The following is a 25116-nucleotide window of genomic DNA, read 5'->3' on the forward strand; positions in this document are numbered from 1 at the left end:
TCTCTGACAGAATTTACATTGACAGAATTTATTAAAAACGTTAAGCAAGAATCCTAGATATTGTAGTTTGGGGAAAACACCGACACAATACAGCATTTATCATTTTAATATTTTTTTGTTTTTATGTTCCTCTGTTATTTTATTTTAGTCATACATAATCTTAAAACTTAAGTAAATTTACAAAATTTAATAAATTTACCAAAATAAAACATTAAAAAAAAATATTTTCAAAAACATAACATTTTTTATAAAAATAAACAAAAAATTCACAGATTTTCATAGACAGAATCAAATACTTCTTCATCTTGAGCTTTAGAGTTCTGAAAGAGAACAAAGAGACCAAATAAAATATTTTGTAAAATTTAAATGGTGTTTACACATATTAAATTCCAGATATTGACACATTTTCTGAAAAACCACTTTTGGTTTACTCATCAACAAAACTTTTAACACATGTAAGTATTTTACATGAGCTGGTTATAAATAAAATAAAGGCATGAATTTAAAATTTTAACTTTCAAAATACCCAAATATGGGCAGTGATTTTGATGTGATGTTTTAAATTTTAGGATTTGCAGAAAATCATGTGTACCAATCTTCTTACATGCTTAGATTGCATAGTTAGCTCCTTGCTACCGATCTAAATGTTTTACGGTTGCTGTGTTTACTGTTTGTCTAAATTTGATGTAACTTTGTTGTCTTCATTTCTTTTATTTATGTTCACATTTATGTAAAGCTTATGTGTCACTATTTAACAATGAAGTCAAATGCCAGTGTTAACGTACATACTTTACATTTATGTTTACCAGAGTAAATATCCACAAACATTCAGTGTAAATCAATATTTCAAATAAAGTATATGTATTCAGAACAGATTCAGTGCTTCTATTAAAGGTCTTGTGTAGTGTGGTATTCAATCTTTTTCCTACTAATAAACCAACCTTTTGTTTACAATTCGTCTTGTCTTCTGCATGTGTCATCTCTTCTGGATCTAGCCTGTCATATATGGAGCTTGGTCTGGGTTGTAAATCCTTGTGGAGTAAGATGTAAAAAAAAATTATAAATAAAAAATGTACAAACCAATATCAGATAAAGAAAACATATTAGCAAAAAGTGAAATCTCTCACAGTGTAAAGTGATGCGGATGCATCATCTTCATCCATTGCTGCATCCTCACTATTTGTTGGTCTCTGCTGCGGTGCTTTTTTTTCCTTTTCTTTAGAAGGAGGTTGTTCCTAAACCAACAAAGGCAAAACAAGAGTTCAAACCAATACTCAAAAGTTGCACAGAGGTTGCTAGGATTTGTGTAATTTTTGTGTTTAGTTTTAGCATTACATATTTAATGGGTTGACTGTGCATTTATCTGGAAGGTTTCATACTGTTTTTGGTCATAGCCTAACCGTCTTGCTTTCAAAGCAACTCTGGAAACTAAGTTGTAACTTGCAACTGGGGGTTAAATTCCTTTGTCTGTTATCAGAGCTTGAACTGCTTTGGATAAACACTTCTGCAAAATTACTTAATAACACTGGCCTAGTTCTTTATTGTCACCTTGACCACCATCTAACTTTTCATCAAAGCATAGTAATAAGCACAGTACAATATGGAGGTGAATTTAGGTAGGTGAACAACAATAATACTGTACTGTACAATACATTTGGATCTTTTTAAGGCATTCAGCTGTTACCTTGTATCTTTTTAATATGTAAAGTGACCCAACCACATTGAAGATCAGTACAACTCCTGAGAAAATCATCTGTATGATGACATCAATTTCTAACACATCATCTGGCTCCTCAAAACCTTTATCTGAAAAGAAAATGTAGTTCTGGTTGAGTATGAAACAGTGTAGTGATAGATATACAGTCATTTCACTCATGGCAAAAGTTACTGTTTTAGTTCAACATGTCACATGACTGATCTCATGTTATTTTCTGTGATCTGATTCATCGCCCCAATCTGTCCATTGCCCTCAAGCCACAAACTCAATGTGTACAGAAGGTTCAGATTGAAATAAAAATCAATAAACTATAAAGATCAAGACTCATCCATGACTGTACATAAAGTCAAAGTAATGAGTGTGCACTTGAGAGATCAATATTAGACACCAGTGCTTTACATTGAAAAAAAATAAATCTAAAAAACTTGGATATTTATCTGTGATCTTCAGACTTACCCCTTACAAGAATAACCCAATGTACCGTCTGACTCGCATAACGGCAAGAGTAATCTCCAGAAAAAGATGTGTTGTGCATTTTGATTGTTGCCACCACCTGGTTTTTACTTATAACACTTTTACTTTCAATAATTTTTTCCCAAACACTCCCCAACAGACCATGGTAGCATTTAATTGGCTGTTTGGTGTAGTTTGCAGGGATTTTCATGGAGAGGCTGATGTTTAAAGTTTCTCCTGTTAGTGCCACTCCAGTTCTGTACGGCGTAGAGATTGAAGCGTCACCTTTTTTCAGATTGAAGAGGTATTAATGGTCAGACATATAGCAATGAAAACCAAGTCAAACTCTCAAATAAATAAAGACTGACCTACCTTCAGTTACTCGCCAGCAGGACAGGATAAAGACCCAACACACGGCAGGCTTTGCCACATACATCATTACAATTCAAATTTCCTTTCATTTAAAATGAAATGATCCACCCTGTGACTTTTTGTCAGATGTCATATCCACATAAGAGCGAAGCATTATTTTCAAACAGAAGTCATGTCTCTGGAGAAGACAGGAAGTTGAGCCATATTGCGTCACAGTGGACTTTCACAGAGCCTTTTACAGCATAAAATCTTCTCATGAATCCACCAAACCACTTCCTATGTAACTTCCCTAATTCTGTCCTTTTAGAGAGAAATAGCCTTTGAATCATAAAACCTGGTACAGTATTTACAGTTTATACAGTATATAATAATTTCAATACTACATAATAAAAGTCTTGGTGAGAGACAAATTTGTGGGAAAACAAATTAAAGGGATAGTTTACCCAAAAATAAAAATCTCATTATTTACTCACCCTCATGTTGATTCAAACCTGTATTGGTTTCTTTGTTCTGCTGAACACAAAGGAAGATATTTCGAGGAATCCTTGCAATCAAGCCATTTTCGAGCACCATTCAAAAAATTGTGCTCCAAAACTGTTTGGTTACAAACATTGCTCAAAATATGCTCCTTTGTGTTTTGCAGAACAAAGAAATTAACAAAATTTTCATTTTGGGGGGAACTATCCCTTTAAGGAAAGCCCATCATGCTGTAGCTGTGAGGCCACTTTACCAAAAAAAACTGTTTCTGGTTAGGTTAGTTAAGAAGCATGCTGGGAAAGCAAAACTGGTCAGAAAGGTGAGTTTTGAAATACTGCACTTCAACCACCAGATGGAAGCAGATGAGTATGTGATATTTTGTAAAGGAGCCGCTAAATCACACGTCGGGAGTTCATAATGTTTCCATATCACCAGCAAATAAATGAATTACATAATGATTGCATCACTTCATTTTCTTTCTTCGCATACAAAGATTTTCTAAAAATATCTACTTTGATAAGAAATAGATAAAAGACAGAAAAAAGGTGTTAAAAGAGAGAAAGACATTCACACAAACGTAACAGACTTGGCTATTCTGTATGCACAGGCTTGCATATTTTCCAACCAATTAAACTTCTAGGCTCCATTTGTATGGTCTGATGACACTAAAGGAAAAACAGAGAAAGTGAAAGAAAAGATGAGAAGGTTGAAAGGAATTCAGTTGGAGGTGACAGATCGCCTGGTTTAATAAAAAACAGGTGCATGTGCCTTGTGACTGCTGCCTTCGAGCCAAAGAAATGGAGTAAACTCTCATACAGTTCATTCACATACCAGAAAAAACAGAGCGGGGTGAGAGAGTGAGAACGTAAGAGAGACACAACAGAAATAACATCTGGATAACAGAGAAAAAATATTTCCTGCCCTGTACTCGATTCCTTCAGTCATTCTGGGGATCAAAATCAGTGCAGATTTATATAGACATGACTCTAATAAATTACAGTACAGCATACCTGCGTAGAAGAAAAGATCAAAGGCAACTGTATTTTACAATCATAAACAATAAGACTGATGACATCAAGTTAGATACTCAGTAAAGTAACATACTTTGAAGTTTTCCCTCAGTCTGAAATAAGAAAAATGCAATCATATCGTTTTGAGAAACATTTTCAACAACAACAACAAAATTATTTTAAAGTTAGATTATTCCAAGTCCATGTCCAATTTTATCTGCTGTCTAACTGCAGCAATTCAGTCTTATTGTCACTGGTAGCAACGATGCAAGATTAAATCTTTACTAGTAAGTTACTGGAGTTGTTGCTCAGCTATGACATGACAGAAACTTAGACTGAATAAGTCTTATGCTATCTGATTTATGCATCTAACTGATAACACAGAGAGAGACGATATGTTTGCACATCTGGAAAAGGAGTTATGAATTGTGATGGCTTCCAAAAGAAAGATAGATATACTTTTTGTTAAAACCCATTCAGACATTCAAAATGATCAGTCAGTCAATTGACTTCAAATGTTATAAAAGAAACTAAACAAGAAATGCACATGCACATTAAAGGTGCAGTGTGTAATTTTTAGAAGGATCTCTTGACAGAAATGCAAAATAATATACAAAACTATATTATCAGGTAGGGCTGGGCGATATGACTCAAAAAATTATCGAGAAAATGTTTTCCATATCAGTCGATATCGATAATTATCATGATAAATAACAAATCTTTACTCCTGTCAAATTTAAAGGCAGATTTTTGCTCCTGAATGAAAATTGTAAAAACCAGACAGTTAATAATGGTTTTAAACTACTTTTTATTCAGAACATGACAAATACAAAAACTAAAATCTTGTTTTAATGCATCTGTATTAAATGTAAATCTATTTGTTATGAAATCAACACATTTCTGACACAAAAGCAGCAGACTACTGTCCCTTTAAGACCCAAGACAGACTGCTTTAAGTTTCAATATACTGAGTAACAGCTGTTTATGTTCACTTAAACAAGAAAGAAAACTTAGTTCAGTGATCACGCGTGTGTTATACATATACGAGCTATACACGCTGATAAATGGATGTCAAGGGTGTCACTTTGCTGTGGGAGTGCACATACCCAAACACTATATTCACTGCAGTGGTGGATCTGCTGCTTTTCCTCAGTTTCCTGAATTTGTGAATGTCCTGTAAATATACTTTTAAAGCTGGGCGGACGTGTGCGTGCGCAAGGCGGACGCTGAATGAAAGTGAAGTATACTGCACGCACCTGTGTCTGCTGTGTTTGACGAACCCTGTTTGCGCGTCCAACATTACACACAAGAAAATGTTTCCACGCATTTGGATTCCGTGATTCCGTCCGCGTTATCCGCATCGCGAAAATCATAGGTCTCTACTAATAAATAAATAACTTGCCTCATCTTCCACTCCTTCAAGTCTGACTGTCACTGTGATTGTAAACCAAGAGCGCGTGCAGCATCCGGAAGTGCTCGCGCAACATTACGCACAGTGCTTAAACATTATCGATCACTTATCGAACTGTCCTTATCGTTTTATCGAAAAAGTTTATATCGGTAAAATTATCGTTATCGAATTATCGCCGAGCCCTATTATCAGGGGTGTATAAAGACCTTTTATAATGAACCCCTATGTTTTTATTACCTTATGAGACATTGTTATCTACATACTGAGGGTCCCCTAACATGGAAGTTGCCATTTTGTGCCGCCATGTTTCTACAGCAGCTCTTAACGGACAAACTTTTTTACGAAGCTGTCTCCGAAGATGATTCCGAAGTGTTTGTCTGGTGGTGGCTACTGTAGCTTCTCTATGCGTTTTAAATGCGATGGGTGAGCAGTTAACTGAACCATTGGCTGCAATTCACAACCTTACCACTAGATGCCAGTCAAATTTACACACTGCACCTTTAAAGACCAGGTAAAGTCATTTCTAAAAATAAATTGTTTCTAAACACGTTATAAATGTACAGAATTGTGGGGCTACAACGTTAAACAGTTTGTTCTCATTTCCGAGTTCAGGATTATTTGGGTGGGGCTAAAATGGTGGCTCATTGATGCACCGGAGCCACCCAGCATGACCCCACCCCTAACACAATTGTGAGCGTCCATTCAGATTGTAACGGTATTTGAAAGTTGAGAGATGTGGCAGCTATCGAGTGGCCATGGTTTCCTTTTCGACAGCGGAAACGCCCCACCGCATGAGAATCCTGCCTATTTTTTGAAGATTTTGATAACTTGTTTTATGCACTTGCCATTTTATTTCCTCATTCAAATTCGTCTGGGGTGTGCAAACTGAGAACACATTTAATATGATACTTTACATGAACTTTAACAATTATGTAAAAAGCCTCAATTCTGATTTGAAGGCATGGTAAAATGACTATAAACACACACCTGTGGCCACACATTTTATATTAATTCTTGCTATCTTGCTTAGTGATCACAAACAAGATACTTTAAGGATAATTAAACATGCAGCTGTGGAAATAAATTTACATTTTACAGTGAAAGAATTGTCATAAATATATATATATATATATAACCTTGTTAAATCCACATGAATCACAGTCTTATGGCTTTACTGCTTTTATAAATACGCCTACTGTTTAAATGAAGTATACACACCTACATAAAATGTATTTACAACCAAGCTCAGAGGAGAACAGATGAGGGAAGGAAAATGAAAAGTAAGTAAGTTAAAAGTGAGAAAGAGTGCAGAGAGGGGAGGGGTTGAATAAGAGAAAGAGAGAGCATATAGCATCAGTTATTTTGGGAGGCAGACCTACAGTAAGACAAGTTTGAGCACAGACTTTCTTCTCATCTCATTGTTTCTTCTGCTGATAAAGAAAATAGGAAGACGACTGAACAGGACTGAGACTTAAAACAGTAGAGGACTTGAAAACATATTTACACAAGTAAACCGAGAAGAAGACAACATCTCATAAAATTGATAAAAAGTAAGTAATTATTTGTAACAATTCAGTGTATTTTCAAAATACTGATTTATTTAAATATCCTTACTTTATAATGTTTCACTGATGTTTTCACTGACGTTACACAGATGTTTTGCTTAAGTACCATGTGTGTCCTGCAGTTTTTCTGCCCTGCTATTTTCCTTCTCTCTGCTGGATCCATCCTTTACATTAGCTGCTGTATCTGTGTGGTATAAAGGTCTGTCTACAACTCATAAAGCAAAAACCCATTTTACAGCAATTCCAGGAAATACCAATAAATCCAAATGTTGCAGTACTGAATATGTTTACTGTAAGAGCTGAGAACATTTTTCAACATTTCTGATGTAGTATGTCAGTTCCTTCTCTCAAGGCTGGAATTTGTTGTGTATTATGTAATAGTATTTGTTAAAGAGTGTTGGCTTAGTGTAGCTTGGACATAAATTAAGAAGAATATAGTTTTACTATTAAAATAAAAAAAAAGTTGTCATTAAAAATGGTTTAAACAAACAGAAACCACCTCTTTTGAGATTTTTTCAGCATGCAAGATCTCTTAAAAACATTGATATGAGGTCATTCTCAGAAATGCCTCTTTACTGACTCACTTTATGAAGTCAATAACCACGATTTCCAAATTCAATATTACGTAAAACTTTCTCTCCTCCAGCTTTTGCCCAAGCGTCACTCTCTTGTTCCTCTTTCTCCAGCTGGATTTCTCTGATTTCCAATGATCATTTGAGCTTAGATAAGTTTTGTCTTTTCACAGTAAAACTTACTGATGTCTCAGTGATTGACACAAAGAACACAATTTTCTGTAGATAATTTAGTTTAATCTGTACCTCTGTTCTCCAATGAATGACTTCATGTGATCTGACCTAAGTGTCTGAAAATATTCAGCACGGCATCATTGTCCAAGGGAATTGAGAAGATGGGATCATATGAAGTCGTAGAGCTGTGTACAAACTTATGCTCGGCACATATAAGTCTTTTGGCTGTTTGTCCTGGAAATAACAGTGTGCTCTTTTCTGTGCCAGATGAATTGGCAGCATTAAGGTTTTAAACTCTAAAACTCTCATTGGTAATTTTTTTGATTGTTTAACAGTTTAATATTACTCCATACCTCCTTTTTCTGTACACCTCAGCCACAATCCATGACTGTTCCCATGGCAAAGATGTTAATGGCATGGCTGGTGCTCGTGGCATTTTTGTCTCCATGTCTTGGGATAAGCAATGAAGTGGATTATGGGAACTGGAACTACAGAGAGGGAGGTAAAACAAATAAACAATGTATCCAGATGGTGAAGTAAAAAATAAAATGCTATCATACTGTTAGTATTTTGTGTCATATGTTTGCCAAAATAAAAAATTTTTTTTTACTTATCATTCAAAAATCAACTTTATATTAACCTAGTGAGAAAATGTGAGTCAGTCTGGATTGGATTAGTCATCATTAAAATAATTAAAAGTCAAAGCAACCAGTTTTATAAAATCAGCCCAACATAGAAACACACTAATACTATTACTAAGGAACGGTTCCCTGAAAAAGGTTTAGATTAGGCCTTATTAGGCTATATTAGGACATTTTACAAACATATACCTTACAAAAACATTACTGGTGTGCATCTTGAGACAAAACAATGACAATGATGTATTTTAAAGGGCACCTATTTCACCTATTCATACACAATAAAACAAAGTTATTTTGTATATTTGGTATAATACAATGTGTTTGCGTGGGTTGTGGTTAAAAAACACATTATTTTCCACATACCGTACATTTTTGTAGCTTCAGATATACTGTCTTCCTGAAACACACAGATTTTGTTTGTTTTGTTTATACTTTATTGTCCCCAAGGGGGAATTTTGTTTTGGACTCCGTCCATTCCGTAACTTTACAAGAACAATACAGAAGACATTTTGACACACACAAATACACGAATGATACATTGCACTATCCATAAGTACTATAAAATACACAATTGGCACACTGCACACTTCATAGTACCTCTGAAATCCACACAGATTTGTACAAAACTCATTGATCTGAAAAGCTCTGTGTCCCTGATTGGCCAGCTAATCTGTACGTTGTGATTGGCCTGAATACCTCTGACGTCAACCGGAAATTTAACGCTCCTTACCATGTTTGAAAGATTCACTCAAAATGCAATGCTAACAGGAGTTAACTTACAGGCTGAGTCCGAAGCGGGAGGAATTATGATAATGTCGGTCTGGTCTACATCACCAATCCCAGAAAGTAAACTTGCATACAATCCGTGTGTTTGTTAAAGTCCAAGAAAATTTTACGTTAGAGACGATAACTCATGTCATTATTTACTTTGGGGTTTGTACCTTTTGCATATTGTTAACATGTACTAATACACACTTACACACCAAAGGAAATGTAAAATCGTGAATCGGACAATAGGTGCTCTTTAAGTTATGTCAGTGCAAGCTGTATTCAGTCATATGCATTTTTGTCTGGGACTACTAAAACATTGTCTGGGAAAATATCCCTATCCCCTGGTTTCACATACAGGGATTAGACTAGTCCTAGACTAAAATAAATGTAAGAGCTATCCGAACTGATAACATCTTGCACTGACATATCTCTTAAAATACATCAGTGCCTTCTGTTTTGCCTCAAAATGCACACAAGTAATGTTTTTAGGCATGTTTGTTTAAACTAGTTATATTTCCTAATTAAACTAAGGCCTAGTCCTGGTTTAAGCTAATCGCTGTCCGGGAAACCACCCCTATATCTTCTAATTTAGTCTTTGCTATAAGAATAAAGCTCTATAGTTTAGCAAAACTAATTAAAAAAAAATCAGTCTTGCCTACCTTACTAAACAATAACCTCATTGTTTTTTCCCTTACGACAGCGGAGAACGTGAATGTGGCCAACATACGCAGTGTTACCCGAGTGTTGGATGCCTGGGGCAAACGTATATTCAAAGAAATCAAGACACTTCTACATTCACAGCCCAGTGATCTTCTACCAGACTACTCCAGGTAAAACACTACAAAGGAAAGCACAACAATCTGTAGTTACTACAGTACAAAACAAGTACACTTATTTAAGTAAGGCTTTTTTAATTATAACTTTGTGTCTGAAATTAATCACTAGTTTTTGTTTACTCAAGATGACTACATTGGTGAACTTATGTAGGGAATGAGGGTATTTCGGATACAGTCAATGTTGTTTGTAACATTTCCTACAAAACTTGTGGTAGAGCAGCTATTTATTTTTGAAATCACTTGGTACTAAAACCATTCTGCCTTTCAAAGCCTTTCCTTTAAGCACCTTAAAGTTGCTGTCTCTATCACTTTTGTATAGTTTAGTACTAGCCTGTATGACCGTAGAATAAAATGCATTTGCCTTTGGGGTTTTGTTATTTTGACGTGCAGTTAGTTTGTGGCTTTAGCCTTGAAGAGTGTGTTCTCATAAAGATCACTTTAAACGACAAGCATTGAAACAGAAAGCGCTAGAAAGGGTTTACACGCAGACATGCTAAATAAAAGATGCCATGGTATGTTAAATGGGATAATTTCATTTAGATACAGCTTTTCAACCATGTGCCTACCTACAGCCAGGATATGTACAAATTGCAACTACTGTAAAATTGTGTAGTGTGCAACAGAACAATTGATGAAAACATTACATTATAAAAATCTGATGTTTCCATGTTTAAGTGCTATAACTGGGTCGCCAGTGCTTCTATCAACCTAGAAAATGTGAAAAAGAACAACCCAATAACTTAGTTTTGGTAAACTATTCTCTGCAAGCATGTAAAAAAATAGGTCATTGAAATTTGGCTCCCCTTGTGATGTCAAAAGGGGATAATACCATCATTTAATCTGCACTATCCTTCCACGCAAATGATGAACTTAAGAAAAGGGAAATCAAGCCTTGATGATGTTTAGGAACCCAGAAATCCTGTTAGATGTTCTAGCATATTTTTTTAAATCTGTTGAGTTGCAGGATTTGGATACACTTAAGGGAATGTAAGGCAGATGCCAGGAAGAAGACAATTTCAGCAATGTACCTGTGAAAATACTCCAGATGTCCATATGAGCAGCTGGATCTAATACTGTATGATCTGTCAAGAAAGAGCTTTATTATCCTTTTTGTTGTTGACCATGAAGCGGCAGGATCGGGGAGTCATCACAATGGACACTGGAACTAATGTGAACAATGGACACGTCATCCTATGACACTGAGTGTTTTAACACACCTGGAGGCAAACTTGTGTGACCTTTAAAGATTTTGTGAGGCACGACTGGCTAGGAGGTATACAGGTTTAGTCGTGTCATATGAAACTATGTCCTGTTAATTTATATTCTTTGACTTACAGAAACCCAATTCTTATGGACGAAAATGAGGGTGAAATGCACAGATAATATTAGCACTCTCGTACTTTCTTACTTTCTCATCGATTTCTTTCTTTATAATGTTGAGTATGCAGACTGAGTGGCCTTACACAAAATGATATTTTCAGCCAGGTGCTAAGTATTGATTTTTGTTATTGCTATTCAATTATGCCCTTGCAGAAGAAATGGAGAAATAAAACTGTGTTCTCTCTCAGATTCAGATGCACACACACACACACACACACACACACACACACACACACACACACACACACACACACACACACACACACACACACATTCTGGTTTCCATGTTTTGTGGGGACATTCCATAGACGTAATGCATTTTATACCATACAAACTGTATATTCTATTCCCCTTAACTGCCCCATTCCCTAACCCCAACCATCACATAAAACTTTCTGCTACTTCACATTTTCAATAAACATCATTCTGTTTGATTTATAAGCTTGTTTCCTCATGGGGACATCAAAATGTCCCCACAAGGTCACAAAAACACTGGTATTCCTATCTTTGTGGGGACAATTGGTCCCCACAACGTGATAATTACCAGGTACACACACACACACACACACACACACACACACACGTTGCTGTATGTGGTTTCATGACTTTTCATAGGGAAAATGCTTTTACACTAAGCTTATTTAAGATTCACATTTACAAATTGCAGAGAAATTAACTCGCTTTATTACACGGCTCTCTGGAATGCTTGATTCTGATTGGTCAGTTGAGACATTTGCAGGTTCGTTCTTTTCGAATAATAACCGCTCCAAAATAATAACGCATAGCCGGTACTACTTTTACGAGTAAGATCGCTCCGCGCCAATAAAGATCAATAAAGATTACTGTTTGTTTGGCGCCATCTTGTGACAAACACTGGACAACCACGACAAGACACAGAGAGCTTACTGAGACTGAACTTGACAAAATAGAGCATGACAGCTACGAAGCCAACACACAAAAAAATACAGAATGGGCATTAAAACTTCTCAAAGACTGGCTAAAAGAGAAAAAATGGAGACAGACAAGTATGAAGCAGAGGATCTTAATAAGGTATTACGATCATTTTATGCATCTGTGCAAAGTTTCGCGGAAGGATAAAAATGTTAATTTAAAACAATTATGCCAATAAAATGTTTCAAATTCATATTCATGTCCAGTTTTTTTTCTTATGTGACAAGTAGCCGTGTAATAAGCGGGATAATGTAGAGTCAGCCGGTAGTTATCGGGAAATAAGCCCCTTCAGTGTGATACAAGACCCTCCGCTTCGCGTCGGGTCCTGATCACACTGTCGGGGCTTATTTCCCGATAACTACCGGCTGCCTCTACATTATCCCTTACGTAGACACTTGAAAGTGCAATACATTTTAAAGTATAACAAAACAAATACTGGGTTATTTTCAAAAAGTAATAAATAAATAAATTAGGAGTTAATTAACCAAGAAAATGTTTATATGGCCCAACAATGGGTTGAAACAAACCATCATTATGGGTTGAAACAACCCAGCATAGATTAAATCACAACCTAACGGCTGGGTTTGTTCCTTTTTGACCCAACGCTGGTTTGAAAATAACCCAGGCCCTGTGTTCACCAAAGCGTTTGGTAATGCCACCTGGGGGTGATTGGCTGGGTTTCTTTAGTTGAGCGCTTTAGTTGCTATAATACTAATAATACTTGTTTATCAGTCATTGTACGATGTGCCGGTTGGTGTGGTGTTTGTACTGCAATTAGAGACGTGAAATTGTGAAATCGTGTCTGAAAAGAATAAAGAACAACTGAGTGACTCTAGAGTAGATTATTTCTCATAGCAAGCAAAATAAATAACCAATTCAAATCATAGCTAAAGTGTATCAACAATTTAACTTAGCTAACATTACTGTGTAAAATGAATGTATACAATTAGCAACAGATCCTTATATTCTTGGACTGGCTGCTATTTTTTTTTTTTGCTTGTTATATAAATAAACTACGTTTACAGAACTTTGTTGTTATTTATTCTTAGCGGAGTTTACCGGAAGTTACGTGCGGACCACGACAGCCGCTTGTTTATGTTATTACTGCTGAAACCGTCTATAAAAGCTTATTCAAAAAAGATTAGATATCTTTGCTTCTATTAAAGTATGCATGGTGATCTTTGGAAGATTTTCAGATCATGCTGATGACATCAGTTTTGCATGAATTTACAGAGACCATGCCAACTCGAGTGCATTATGTGTTAGCTGTCACACAATTTGCATTAAAAATACAAAACCAAATCATTTCCATGGTAGTCTTAGACATTTTTAACCCACTGTATTCTTAATACTCTTTAATACAAGAGCACTGTTTAAGCAAATTACTAATCATAAAAAAAAGTAAAAATGACAAGCTCAGTGTTTTGCCCATATAGGTGAACTTTCAGAGCTTAGCGTGAACACAAACGAAAGCTGCTAGCTGAAACTGGGCCTTAAAGTTTAAAATATAATTTTGAACAAATTTTTCTATGCTTCAAACCATGTGTGCCTCATACATCTTGAAAAGTGAAACCGCTGGCACTTTGATCGCCACCTGTTGGCTGGCTGCAGTACAAGTCATAGACCCCGCCCTCTCCATGCAAACGAACGAGACTCGGCTTTAAATAAAAAAATATTTACACTTCCAATAACATTTTTCCGAATGGTTTTGGTCCTTTGAGGTAGTTATTATCACGTTTATATATGTTCAATTGGGGGTTTTTTTCCGTTATGATTGGTGTGGTTGAATTGGCCGCGCAAGCATTTGATACCCCGGCTCTGCCTTTGGCTCCACGGACGTGTCCTTCTGCGCATGCCCTGGCTTCAAACTGACGTTTTTTACATAACATGGCAGCCCCATGATCGGGACATTTTTGGCTTTAGTTGATTACAATGGAAGAAAGCGACGTCAGTTTGCCCGTCTACAATCTATGCTTCAAACCTAAAACTATCACAAAAAACTTTGCAAAAGAAAAAAAAAATTGTATAATTCTCAAGCTGTTTGTGTATGAGGACACAGTTAGTGTTCACAGTATGTTTATAACAATATAGGGTATAGGATGATTTTATGTACCAAAAAGACTTTAGATGGGGTTTCACAGCCAGGGTCACAAATGTGTGTCCTAATAAACAAATACTTGTCTAATCTCCCTCACCTCGTCTCACACACTGTGTGTTTCTCCACAGGGTTCGTCCTCTTTCGGAGTCCTTAAATGATCTCTTCAGAGAAGTCTCACATTTACAGAAGCGAATCACGGACCTTAACAATCGCCTAGCAACCCTGGAGCCGTTTCTCCGTCATCATGGTTACCGTGAGCAGGGGGAGGAGGGACAAGAGTCGCCTCAGAGTGTGAAAGGGGCGGAGTCAAGCCAAGCAAGGTATCCAAGGCGGTACAAGGTCCGAGTGCTCCGCCCTGTCAACAGGATGACACGCACCAGACGAGTGAAAGTGACCAACGACAGTGCAAGGGTCAAGGCAAATGAAAGTGAGAGGTAGAAAAACATTGAGAACATAAAATATTTAGATGCGTTTTAAGAGTAAAAGTATATCAATATATTGTCTGATCAAAGGGATGTTATTCGTTATATAAATATATATATATTGATATATATTTTTTCATTTGCACTTCCTCATTGAAGTTCAAAGACTTCAATACCAGAAATGTATTTCTTTTAACTCACGTTACACAATTAACGTTTAAACAATGAAGAATTTTGATGCAAAACCATGCAAGTGCTGAAGTGCATGCAAGCTTTTCTGGCAAGAAAACTCTACTTCCAAAACAAAACAAAAATAATTTGGTAAATATCATTATCTTTATTTTGATAGCTTTTCAAATAAAAAGTATTCTGCTTTGACTGTTATTGTTAAATATGCAAATATTATTATATATAAAAAATGAAGTAGTTAAAGGAAGTTTTGTTATTAAAAGACAAAATGCATTTTTAAGTTCCTTTTTAAAGCAAGTATTTTAGAACCCGCTACTTGTAATCAGTACTTACTAAGGGTAAGATTTAAGTCACATGTCAAGCATATAAAAAACATGTAGATTTACGTAGTAATGTAGTTACAATGTAGCATCAACCATTATGGACATGCATCTCTTATATGTATGTGTTATATGTCGTGCAAGACCTCAAAAGTGCTCAAAATTTCTTGTCAGAAAACTGAGGGGCTGTTAATGTCTAATTGTGGAAAACTTTCCAACATGATTTGAATAAAGCTTGAGAAAAAAACTGATGTCTCCACAACAAGAATAAACAAAGATAAACTTAAACAAATCAGAAAAGCATTCATGTCTGTCACAGGAAACATTTCTAAATAAACTGCTGAATAAAAAGTGAATACACTTTTAAATGTATTAAAAATATTTAAAAATGCAACTTTGTGTTGTTTATTGAGGACTGCTCATGTTTTTAATTATGCTCAGATATCAAACACTGCATGTGACTGTGGAAAGTGGGATCAAAAGTGTTAAGGCCACATTGCAAACCAGGGTTTCAATACAGTTTCAGCGGCAACAACATAAACAAATGGCTTTTGTGTCCGAAGAGAATAAAAAACAACCGAGTCGCTCTAGAGTAGATTATTTCTCATAGCAAGCAAAATAAATAACCAATTCAAATCATAGATAAAGTGTATACAATTATAAAATGAATGTATACAATTAGCAACAGATCCTTATATTCTTGGACTGGCTGCCAAATCCACACAGAGGTGATCCATGCTCACGTCTCCCCTCGTCTTTTTGAAACCGAAACATTTTTACTTTCAAAAGGTCAGTTTAGTCCCTAGACAGACTGATAAACAAGCACAGACCGGAAGTTAACTCCGGGCCAGGCGCATAACATGCTGAAACAATATAGACGGTTTTAATCGGACGCACGTGCGCTGACGCGATACACGTTTGGATCCGAACGTTACTTCCGGTTTCGTTTTTTTAATGGTCTAACTAGTTGCTAAACTGATCTCTTAAATGCCTCGTCAAAAATAACAAATGTATTGGTTTCCTATGTAATCTATTTTTTTTTTGCTTGTTATATAAATAAACTACCTTTGTTGTTATTTATTCTTAGCGGAGTTTACCGGAAGTTACGTGCGGACCACGACAGCCGCTTGTTTATGTTGTAACTGCTGAAAATGTCTATAAAAGCTTATTAAAAAAAGATTAGATATCTTTGCTTCTATTAAAGTATGCATGGTGATCTTTGGAAGCTTTTCAGATCATGCTGATGATCATCAGTTTGGATGAATTTACAGAGACCATGCCAACTCGAGTGCATTATGTTAGCTGTCACACAATTTGCATTAAAAATACAAAACCAAATCATTTCCACCATGGTGGTCTTAGACATTTTTAACCCACTGTATTATTAATACTCTTTAATACAAGAGCACTGTTTAAGCAAATTACTAATCATAACCATTTCTTTTTTTTTCAAAGAACATAACTCATAAAATATGAATATCTGTTTTGAGTAACATTTTCCATCACTTCTCCTAAACACAGCAGTTAGACAGGCTCTTATAAAACATTTTTAAGGATTTCATGTGTCCTGTTATGCAACAACTATGACGACACAGAAAAACAACAAGGATCGCAACTGTGTAAGTTTTTAAAGCTAATCTCTCAAATACTACTTCCCATTGAGATGTTAAGTAAATAATTCTGGAGTGTTACGTAACTCCGGCCACATGGTGGCAGTGTTGTGTGAGTTTATCAGGAGAGGAGAGCGCATGGGGGCCACTCTTCATGATCATCATATGATTTATGAGCATTTATAAAGACTACTAAGAGACTGCAAGTGCAGGGTTGTTTCACTCTATGGTTGGATTAAAAATAAACAGTTAATTCAATTTAATGGTTTTTAATCACTTATATTTTATCCAACCATGGGTTGAAAACCCACATTTTTTGGTGTGCATGTACAGGTGTAATTTTATGAAACTCAAGCAGGATTAATTTCTTTGTAAAACCATTCAAACGTAAATTGTCCCATTGACAAAAAATCTGCAATTTACACACAAATTTTATATTCTGTCAGCGTTTCATCAAAATTTGTTTATTTGTCTTTTCTCCATCTTCTAAATGTGAAATACTTTCTCTCACTCTTAATCGATTTATTCACAATTTTATTTAACTGTCAATATTTCCTTCATTTTTCCGGCTGCTGCTGCTCTTCTCCTGCAGATTTGAGCATTTGCCTTTATCTCCGGCTGCTGTCTCTTGCGTACATGGACACGTGTGTGGGTGTTCATATCATCTGTACTTGCTGTTTCTGTATCATATGTTGATTCTTTGTAGCACCCAAACCAAGGCACAGCATACTACACACATCTTTCCCTCTATGTCTCTCTGTCTTTCTCTCTAACTCTCTCTAAAGATCCAGTTGCTAGGTAACAGTTAATTGTCAAGAAATAGTTACATGTGTTGCAATGTTTTCTGTGATTGGCTGCTTGAGGGAAGAGTGTGAGAAAAAGAAGGGAATGAAAGAGAGAGAGAGAGAGAGAGAGAGAGAGAGAGAGTGGGGGAGTGAGACAGGAATAGAAAGAGTAGGTTTGTGAACCGTTCAGTTGCAAAGGGTTTTAAAAATAAAAGGCTATTAGTTTAAAAATAAGCAACCCATACGAAAGCCACACGAGCACCTTAATCAAAAATGATAGAAAATGATACTAATCTATACTAATATTGACTGTACAGAGAAAACCTCACATTCAGTACAATGACATCAGTACTTTGCATGTAATTTGTTCGTGATGCAGTGAACCAGATGTATCCACGGCAACACCAGCAGCCAAAGAAGCTCTCATTCACGTTTCTTACACTGTGCATTACTGTATGTCACGAATCAAAACTATAATCTTGATCAATTTAACATCTGCGTAAAAAAAAACACATGCAGAACAAGAAAAGATAGACATTAAAAACCAAACTAGCTGTTTTTCGGATAACTGCGATTAATATAAGTGAAAAAAAAAACAACCTTGATGACGGTCCTCTTAAATTTTGAATGCTCTGTGGATTATAAAGGACACACAGACTTTGAAGCTTGAGATCTCTCCCTTTTATTTTGTTATTAGTCAACACTGTTTTGTACAAAGAGACAGAAGAATATATCTTAGCACTTATTTTCACACTGTGTCTGTATTCTCAATAGCTTAAGTATTGTGAAATGTCTCATTAAATTATTGTAGTCTTAACACATGTAATCTCTCTCTATACAAAAACAGAAAAAAAAGAAAATGATTTTGTCATATTTACAGAATCTGTACAATTGCGAACCGTAAGTAACATTTAAAATAAGTGGTTAAAACCACAGATTACAAGAAAGACAGAATTAAAGACGACAAAGATGTCAATTTTGTCTTAAATTCTGATTCTCAGATCAGAATGGCACTGTGTTCCTGGTGCACTGGATTAATAACGTTTTCCCCATTTGGCTATAAAAAATCTTCCAGACAAAAATGTATCTCAAATTTCAATATTTTAAATATTTGTCACCATATATTAAAAGGCTGTGGAAAGGGGGACATAATTATTTACAGCAGACATAACATAACAATAGATAAACATTGCACTGTGCTCTGTTTCCTTTTCACACACACACACAGAAAAAAGGACAAATGTGCACACGCACACAAACACCTGCGCACACATGCCAGCTCGCACCAGAGGTAATCAAGCATATGAATTCAGATACACGTACAATCAAATTTGACACATCATACTGGGAAGGGTACATGAGGGCCTAAATGACAAGCAAATAAAACAGTCAAAATACTCCAGTCTTATCCTACCATTCATTAAGAAAAAGATTTGCGAAAACGAGAATGAATAAGAATCAAAACATTAAAATAACAGACAGTACATTGGCTACTATAGTTCCCTCCTTTCTTGTGCCCATCTTTATCTGCCTCTTGTATCTTCCGCTGCAAATGTTGCTTCACATTGTTCATCAGATAATGTTAGGGTGCTATCACAAGGCCACATCTTTAAAGTGTGAATCCAAATTAAATGGAATAGAAAACTGGAAAGCGTTTAAGGAAGAGCAAAGGCAATCGTCTTTGATACTCACACACATACAATAACTCTGTAGTATTACACTGTTAGAAAAAATGGTCAAAATATGAACCCCAGCCGTCACCGAGGCAGTACCTTTTATCCTAGATATACCAACGTATATATTTGGTTCTAATTTATGTATTATTATTATTATGAACTCAGAAAGTGTAACAGCTGGGGTACATATTTTGACCATGTTTTTAAACTCTGCCTGATTCTCCTGTACAGAGATGGACAGTATATGAAATGCAATGGTCTGTTCTTAAATCTTTAAAAGAAAAAAATTCAAAGGTATTTTACAAAAACATGGTACCATGCAAATAAAGATTTGTGAGATCAACTGAAAATACATGGTTATTTAAAACTGATAATGTCAATATTCCTGTAACTCCCCAAATTTGGGGTTTGCAAAAGTTAAACATAAAGGTGTTGCCTTGTATTTCAAACATCTCGTCATTTAATTAGAATCACAGCTACTGTATCACCCTGACCCTGTATGATGCACATGAACATATTGCACCAACAACGAGCAGGCATCTTCTCTAAATTGACGTAAAAGTATGAAACGCTAAAAATATGGTCATAAATAAGTAAAATACATGCAGGCTCTTCAAACACAAACTTTCACACAAAGACGACAGAGTCGTAAAAGAATGTGGCAAAAAGTTAAGGTAGAAGTTCACAAATCGATAGCGATACATCAATTAAAAACCAAATATTATAAATATTGTGCTTAAAGTGGAAACCTGTTTGGCTAACAGTTCATTCACGAAGAAAACGTAGAAAAGAAATCTGCAATAAACACAACAAACTTCAAGTAAAGGATTTTCTCTAAGCTGTGGGCCAAACGTTCAAAGAGAGATCCTTTCTTTAGACAGCCCTGCCATTAGTGGAAACAATTTGGAAAATATTTGCAACCCTCGGTTGTCCAATTAAATGAGTTTATTGGTTTATTGATTCGGGCGATTTAGTTAAATGATATGTTTGTTTTGCCCCACCAAAATTCCTGAGAAATACCTCAACTTCCTTCAAGTGGGTATTGAAACATTTTACGGATCATTTTAATTCCAGCAAAATTACAGACTAATTTTTAAAATAGCATCTAACCTAGGCCTATGTGGTAAAACGTAGACCTGAAAAGTTACATCCTTTCTGTCTATTTAATGTATAGATCGAAAACAATTGAATATTTACATCAAATATTGAAATAAAATGATTTCGTCATACATTGCACAACCTGCTGACTGATATCAGCCTAAGGAAAGTACAGATGCGCGTATGCTAACTGCGTTCAGAAACAAATCACAACCCTGGTTTTATTTTGCCGATTGATCAAAGAATTCTTTGGAGAGATGGGGGACAAAAAATGAATCAACGGATTTTGGTTGTCATAATATGAGCATAACTTTGAGTATTAAAAGTGTACTGTTATGTTGTGCAAAACCTTAAAACATGTTTGATTGATCATTATTTTCTTTTAATCGTAGTTTTGTATTAATACTACAGTACGCTATGAATGCATTCAGGCAAGTGCGTGTCTATTTAATGCTGGATATTCCTTATCAGTGCTTATGTCATTAAAAGGACAGATCGTGAATAATATGATTCACCCTATGACAAATCTGTGTGCAGTGACCAGAAAGTTACCATGGCAATATGACCTGTAAATCTGGTATACTGTAAGTCTTGGTAAGGCACATAACGTGCTGTGTATTAAACCAATATTGTTCTGACAAACGAAAAAAAAAAAAAGTATAAAATAAGAATACAATAATACATTTCCTTAAGTACAGCTGAAGTACTTTGCAAATCATGCCTTTTTCACACATTTTACAGCACTCCATACTGGTAAAATAAACTTGAATAATCAATAATAAAGAACCTTATGGTTTGTCTACAACTCAACTGACAATCAAATAAGCTCAATAAACAAATCAAATAAGCCTCCTGCAAAGTGGTTTGTTAACTAATAACTTAAACTACAGTACAAATATGCAACAGCATAAAACACCCATAAACCAAGCCCAAATGGAACATCATAAACAGTGTAATAATATATAATAATATTATTATCAAGAACATTATCAATACAATTATTGTAAGTTTTACCCTGTTGTTTAAAACGGTAATTGATTTCCATCCACGATTGTACAAAGGATTGTACACAGTTGTCCCATCTGCAATCTGTGCATTGGCCACTGTTTTAATGACAGGAGCAGGGACGTGGTGGGATTTACAAAAAAAAAGGAGAATAAAAGAGGAATCAACAGGTTTTTCCCCTAATCTCAACTTTTCAACAGTGGGCAGGTCCCCTCTCTCTATATACATACGCATGCTTGACAGCGCATCATCCACTTAATTAAAGCATGAGTCAGTTCCTTAAACACAGTTTCCTCTTCCTTTTCAAGCATGAAGGTACTAATTACACACTGCCTTTTCATGTTTCTCTCTTGTTCACATGTCCGTTCTTTCGTACATATATATCTCCTCTCTTCAGACATCAGACTCTATACTGGAAAGCTTCTCATAAACATGTCCGTTGCTTGAGCCGTTAAACGGTCTCTGTCCTTGTCCCATTCCTAACCCATCCCTTGCTGACAGCAGCTTGTTGTTGCTAGGTCCTCCACCGTGGTGGTTGCCAAGAGGCCCGCCCAGACATAGCTCTTTGGGGAACCGAGGGGCCACATTGGACAACACCCCAGAAGTGGCAGAGGCAGGCAAATAGGAAGTCACCCCCATGGAGCCGCGGAAGTCAGCCCGACTGTTGTTGAGGAGCTGCTGCTGCTGCTGTTGTGGCGTCTGTTGCTGCTGTGCCTGCTGCTTTTTGATGTAGTATGATTTGGCGCCGTGTAATAGACACTGGTCGTCGCCGAAGGTTGGGATGAATGGGTTCTGGTTCACCTTATCTGGGTAGAGAGATTTAGACAAGGAGTAAGTCCCGACCCCTCGGGTACCGCCCACACCTCCTCCCATCATGCCTCTATCCCTGTCCCTCATGTCTCTCTCACCCACGGAGCGACGATGCAACCCACCTTCACCCCCACGGAATAAGCTAAATGATGAACCCCCACCCTTTCCTCTGTCCCCCGCACCAAAATAGCTCGTCTCCTGATCCCCTCCCGCGTACTGCTCAAACATCTGGGCGTAGGGGCTCGTGCCCTCCATGTACCGGTCTTTGTCTTTTAGGCTCACACTTCGGGGTGGAGGAAGCATTGATGCACCACCACCACCTCCAAACCCACCCATTCTGCTTGCCCCTTCCTTCTGCAGCTCTACAAATGTATCATAAGAATGCTGCCTGCGCAAAACCTTACCACCTGGGCCAAATTTCCGCCTCTGTACCTGGGTTTGGGCCCCTGTGCCTCCCCCTCCCTTTCCGCTCTCCAGAGGGCGCTGGCCCCCAATTTGATCCAAGAGGAGGTGGTTGTCCTCACTGATGTCATACAAGTTGCCTGGTTTCTTGCACGAATCGCATCGCTTGCAGGAGGCTGAACTAGGACGGCTTGAGATTTGCCCACTCCCTCCACCTCCTCCGCTTGGTACCCCAGCAGTTGGGTAACCCCCACCCCCACCTCCCCCATGCATGCAAACTGGCTTGCTTCCTCCACCCCCAACCCCTCCGCTGTGGCAATTCCGACATTCCCAATCCCCTCCAGCTAACCCGCCGACCCCTCCAATGCCCTTTTCCCAGCATGCATGGCCCTGTTGCCCAGGTGATCCTCCTCCCATTCCACCCTTACACTCTGTCTTTTTGGATTTACCTTTTAGGAAATCTTCCATGGGAACCAAGCTAGTGCACGCTCCCCCACCACCACCACCACCACCACTAACTACTCCACCGCAACCACCCCCTCCTATTCCTGGAACATCACCTAAATCCAAGTGCTCCCATGGGGATGCCCCTTCCTTGGCTCGAAACTGGTCCACATAGAAGTCCCTCAAATTCTCTTTGTCTCTGAATAAATAAGGGGTGCAGTTACCACTTCTCTGACTCTTGCGCTCCACAGGCGGTGTGGCTGAGCGATGTGCTTGTGTCGCTGGATGGTGGTGGTGATGATGATGATGGATAGTGTGGTGGGGGCGTCTTCTGAAGCCAAGCTCAATCTCATCCTGCTCACGCCGAGACTTGGCCGAAGCAGGTCTCTTTTTCAGGCTGTCCCTGTACTGTTTGCGCCGTTTGCCGTGCCCTTCAAGGTTCCCGTAGGTTACGGTGTGAGTCGAAATATCGGACACATCAGAACGTATGTTTCCATCATCGCCTCCCGATCCCACCCCACCTCCCCCGCAGTACCTGTCATGTCCTGGAATAAACCCTGAACTGGATGCCCCACCCTTGAAGGAGAACTTCCCGTACAGATCTGGCAGGCCGGACTTGAAGCTTGACTGGGTTGGGTGACCTGCAATCAGGTCAAACTTTTCCCTGTTCCGGTGTGTCAGCGACTGGCGTGGCTGGGTGGTGAAGATGGGCGCTACCCCTCCCCCTAAGCTGTCACAATCGTACCCACCCTCCAATGAACTGGCACTTCCTAAACTACGTGGTCGGTTAGGCAGGGGACCCGACATACCAAGAGCCAGTTCGGATCCCGTGCCCCCATGGTGATGTAGGTAATGATCCTGGTACAGGTTGCTGTCCTTCAGGTGCAAATTCCCAAAAGTCCTCTCCACCTCGCTTACATAGTCGCTGAACATGTTGTCCTCTGGCAGGTAAGGTGGTGGAGGCTTGCAGTCAGAGTGGCCTGCTAGGCTACGCCGGTGTTCACTGATGTCATAAACGGCGGACTCACGATGGCTATAGTCCAATGCGCTGTGGGGTGAACCGTTGACCCCAGGCACAGAGGTCATGTTCTTGGCAGTACGCAACAGGCGGAGAATGTTGGAGTGCGTGTTGTTCATATTCATGTTCATAGTGGCTGATGGTGAATTAAGTGCCGATTTGTTCTCTTCGATTTGAACACCATGGATGCAACTGTAGATGCCCTGTTGGACAAATAAGATAAAGAATAGAAAACAAAAACAAAGAAGAGGAGACAAAAACGTGGTATTAGTATAGGTGTCTTGCAACGGGCAAATTCACTTAACACACCTACAATGACCACAAAATATATTTGGTAATTACATTCTGCAAAATATCAAACTAACTGCATTATCTTCATCATACTGTACATCTTTTTTATTAAATAACAATAGACCAGCAGTGTATTTAGTGTTTTTTAATGTCTTATAGGTGTCCTGGCAGAGGAATCACAGATGTGTTTATTACATTATCCATTTTTGAACACAAGGTTAAAGCTTTTTGTTGCAGACACCCTTGGGTGCCTTTTTAAATGTGGAAATGAGTCACGACGCTCTGCCATTGAGTTCAATTCATTAACTGACTTCCTTTTGTGTTCTGCAAAAAAAGAAAATCAGGGATTTGGAATAACATGACGGTGAGTGATGAAAAATAATATTTTAGTAACCAAACACTTACTGGGTCACAGCATATAAAGATAGAAGGAAATGAATAGAGGAAAATAAAGTGAATGAAGTGACAGAACAGCCAAGGGTGACAGAAGTACAGATTGATGAGGACTGGGTGACAGGTTTGCAGTTACTCTGAGGTTTTGAGTGCCCATCAATGTTTTCAATCAATGTAATTAAAATTCAGCCGACACTGCGGTGTCTACTCAGTTTCTCCTTCATC

General features: G+C 37.5%; 4 protein-coding genes across 8 annotated transcripts in view; 2 read left to right on the plus strand and 2 right to left on the minus strand.

The window, feature by feature from the left end:
- Window positions 1-4632, plus strand: part of LOC135785885 (adipose-secreted signaling protein-like) — a 260005-nt gene extending 255373 nt beyond the window's left edge. The window contains exon 7 of the transcript XR_010546728.2: window positions 4590-4632. The gene's annotated coding sequence lies outside the window, so the exon portion shown is untranslated. The remainder of the gene's footprint in view (window positions 1-4589) is intronic.
- On the minus strand, window positions 91-5480 carry LOC135785884 (uncharacterized). Its single transcript, XM_065295512.2, has 6 exons — window positions 2543-5480; window positions 2174-2455; window positions 1685-1806; window positions 1128-1235; window positions 942-1031; window positions 91-320 (listed from the first exon to the last, which is right to left on the minus strand). The coding sequence occupies exons 1-6, from the start codon at window positions 2607-2609 to the stop codon at window positions 267-269; spliced, it is 723 nt and encodes a 240-aa protein (XP_065151584.1). The 5' UTR covers window positions 2610-5480; the 3' UTR covers window positions 91-266.
- A 1316-nt stretch (window positions 5481-6796) lies between these two features.
- Window positions 6797-15753, plus strand: LOC141282009 (uncharacterized). The gene is made up of 4 exons (XM_073814187.1): window positions 6797-6990; window positions 8127-8253; window positions 9864-9993; window positions 14557-15753. Exons 2-4 carry the CDS (start codon window positions 8136-8138, stop codon window positions 14864-14866), a joined length of 558 nt encoding a protein of 185 aa, XP_073670288.1. The 5' UTR covers window positions 6797-6990; window positions 8127-8135; the 3' UTR covers window positions 14867-15753.
- A 2667-nt stretch (window positions 15754-18420) lies between these two features.
- grin2bb (glutamate receptor, ionotropic, N-methyl D-aspartate 2B, genome duplicate b) overlaps window positions 18421-25116 on the minus strand; it is a 129896-nt gene continuing 123200 nt past the window's right edge. For 2 of the 5 annotated variants that reach the window (XM_073814188.1, XM_073814189.1), the window contains exon 16: window positions 18421-24410. In XM_073814188.1, the coding sequence (XP_073670289.1) occupies window positions 21927-24410 (2484 nt within the window). In that variant the 3' untranslated portion in view covers window positions 18421-21926. The remainder of the gene's footprint in view (window positions 24411-25116) is intronic. The other 3 variants (XM_073814192.1, XM_073814191.1, XM_073814190.1) reach the window with 3 other exon arrangements.

The sequence above is a fragment of the Paramisgurnus dabryanus genome, chromosome 4 (assembly GCF_030506205.2).
Source record: "Paramisgurnus dabryanus chromosome 4, PD_genome_1.1, whole genome shotgun sequence".
NCBI lineage: Eukaryota > Metazoa > Chordata > Actinopteri > Cypriniformes > Cobitidae > Paramisgurnus > Paramisgurnus dabryanus.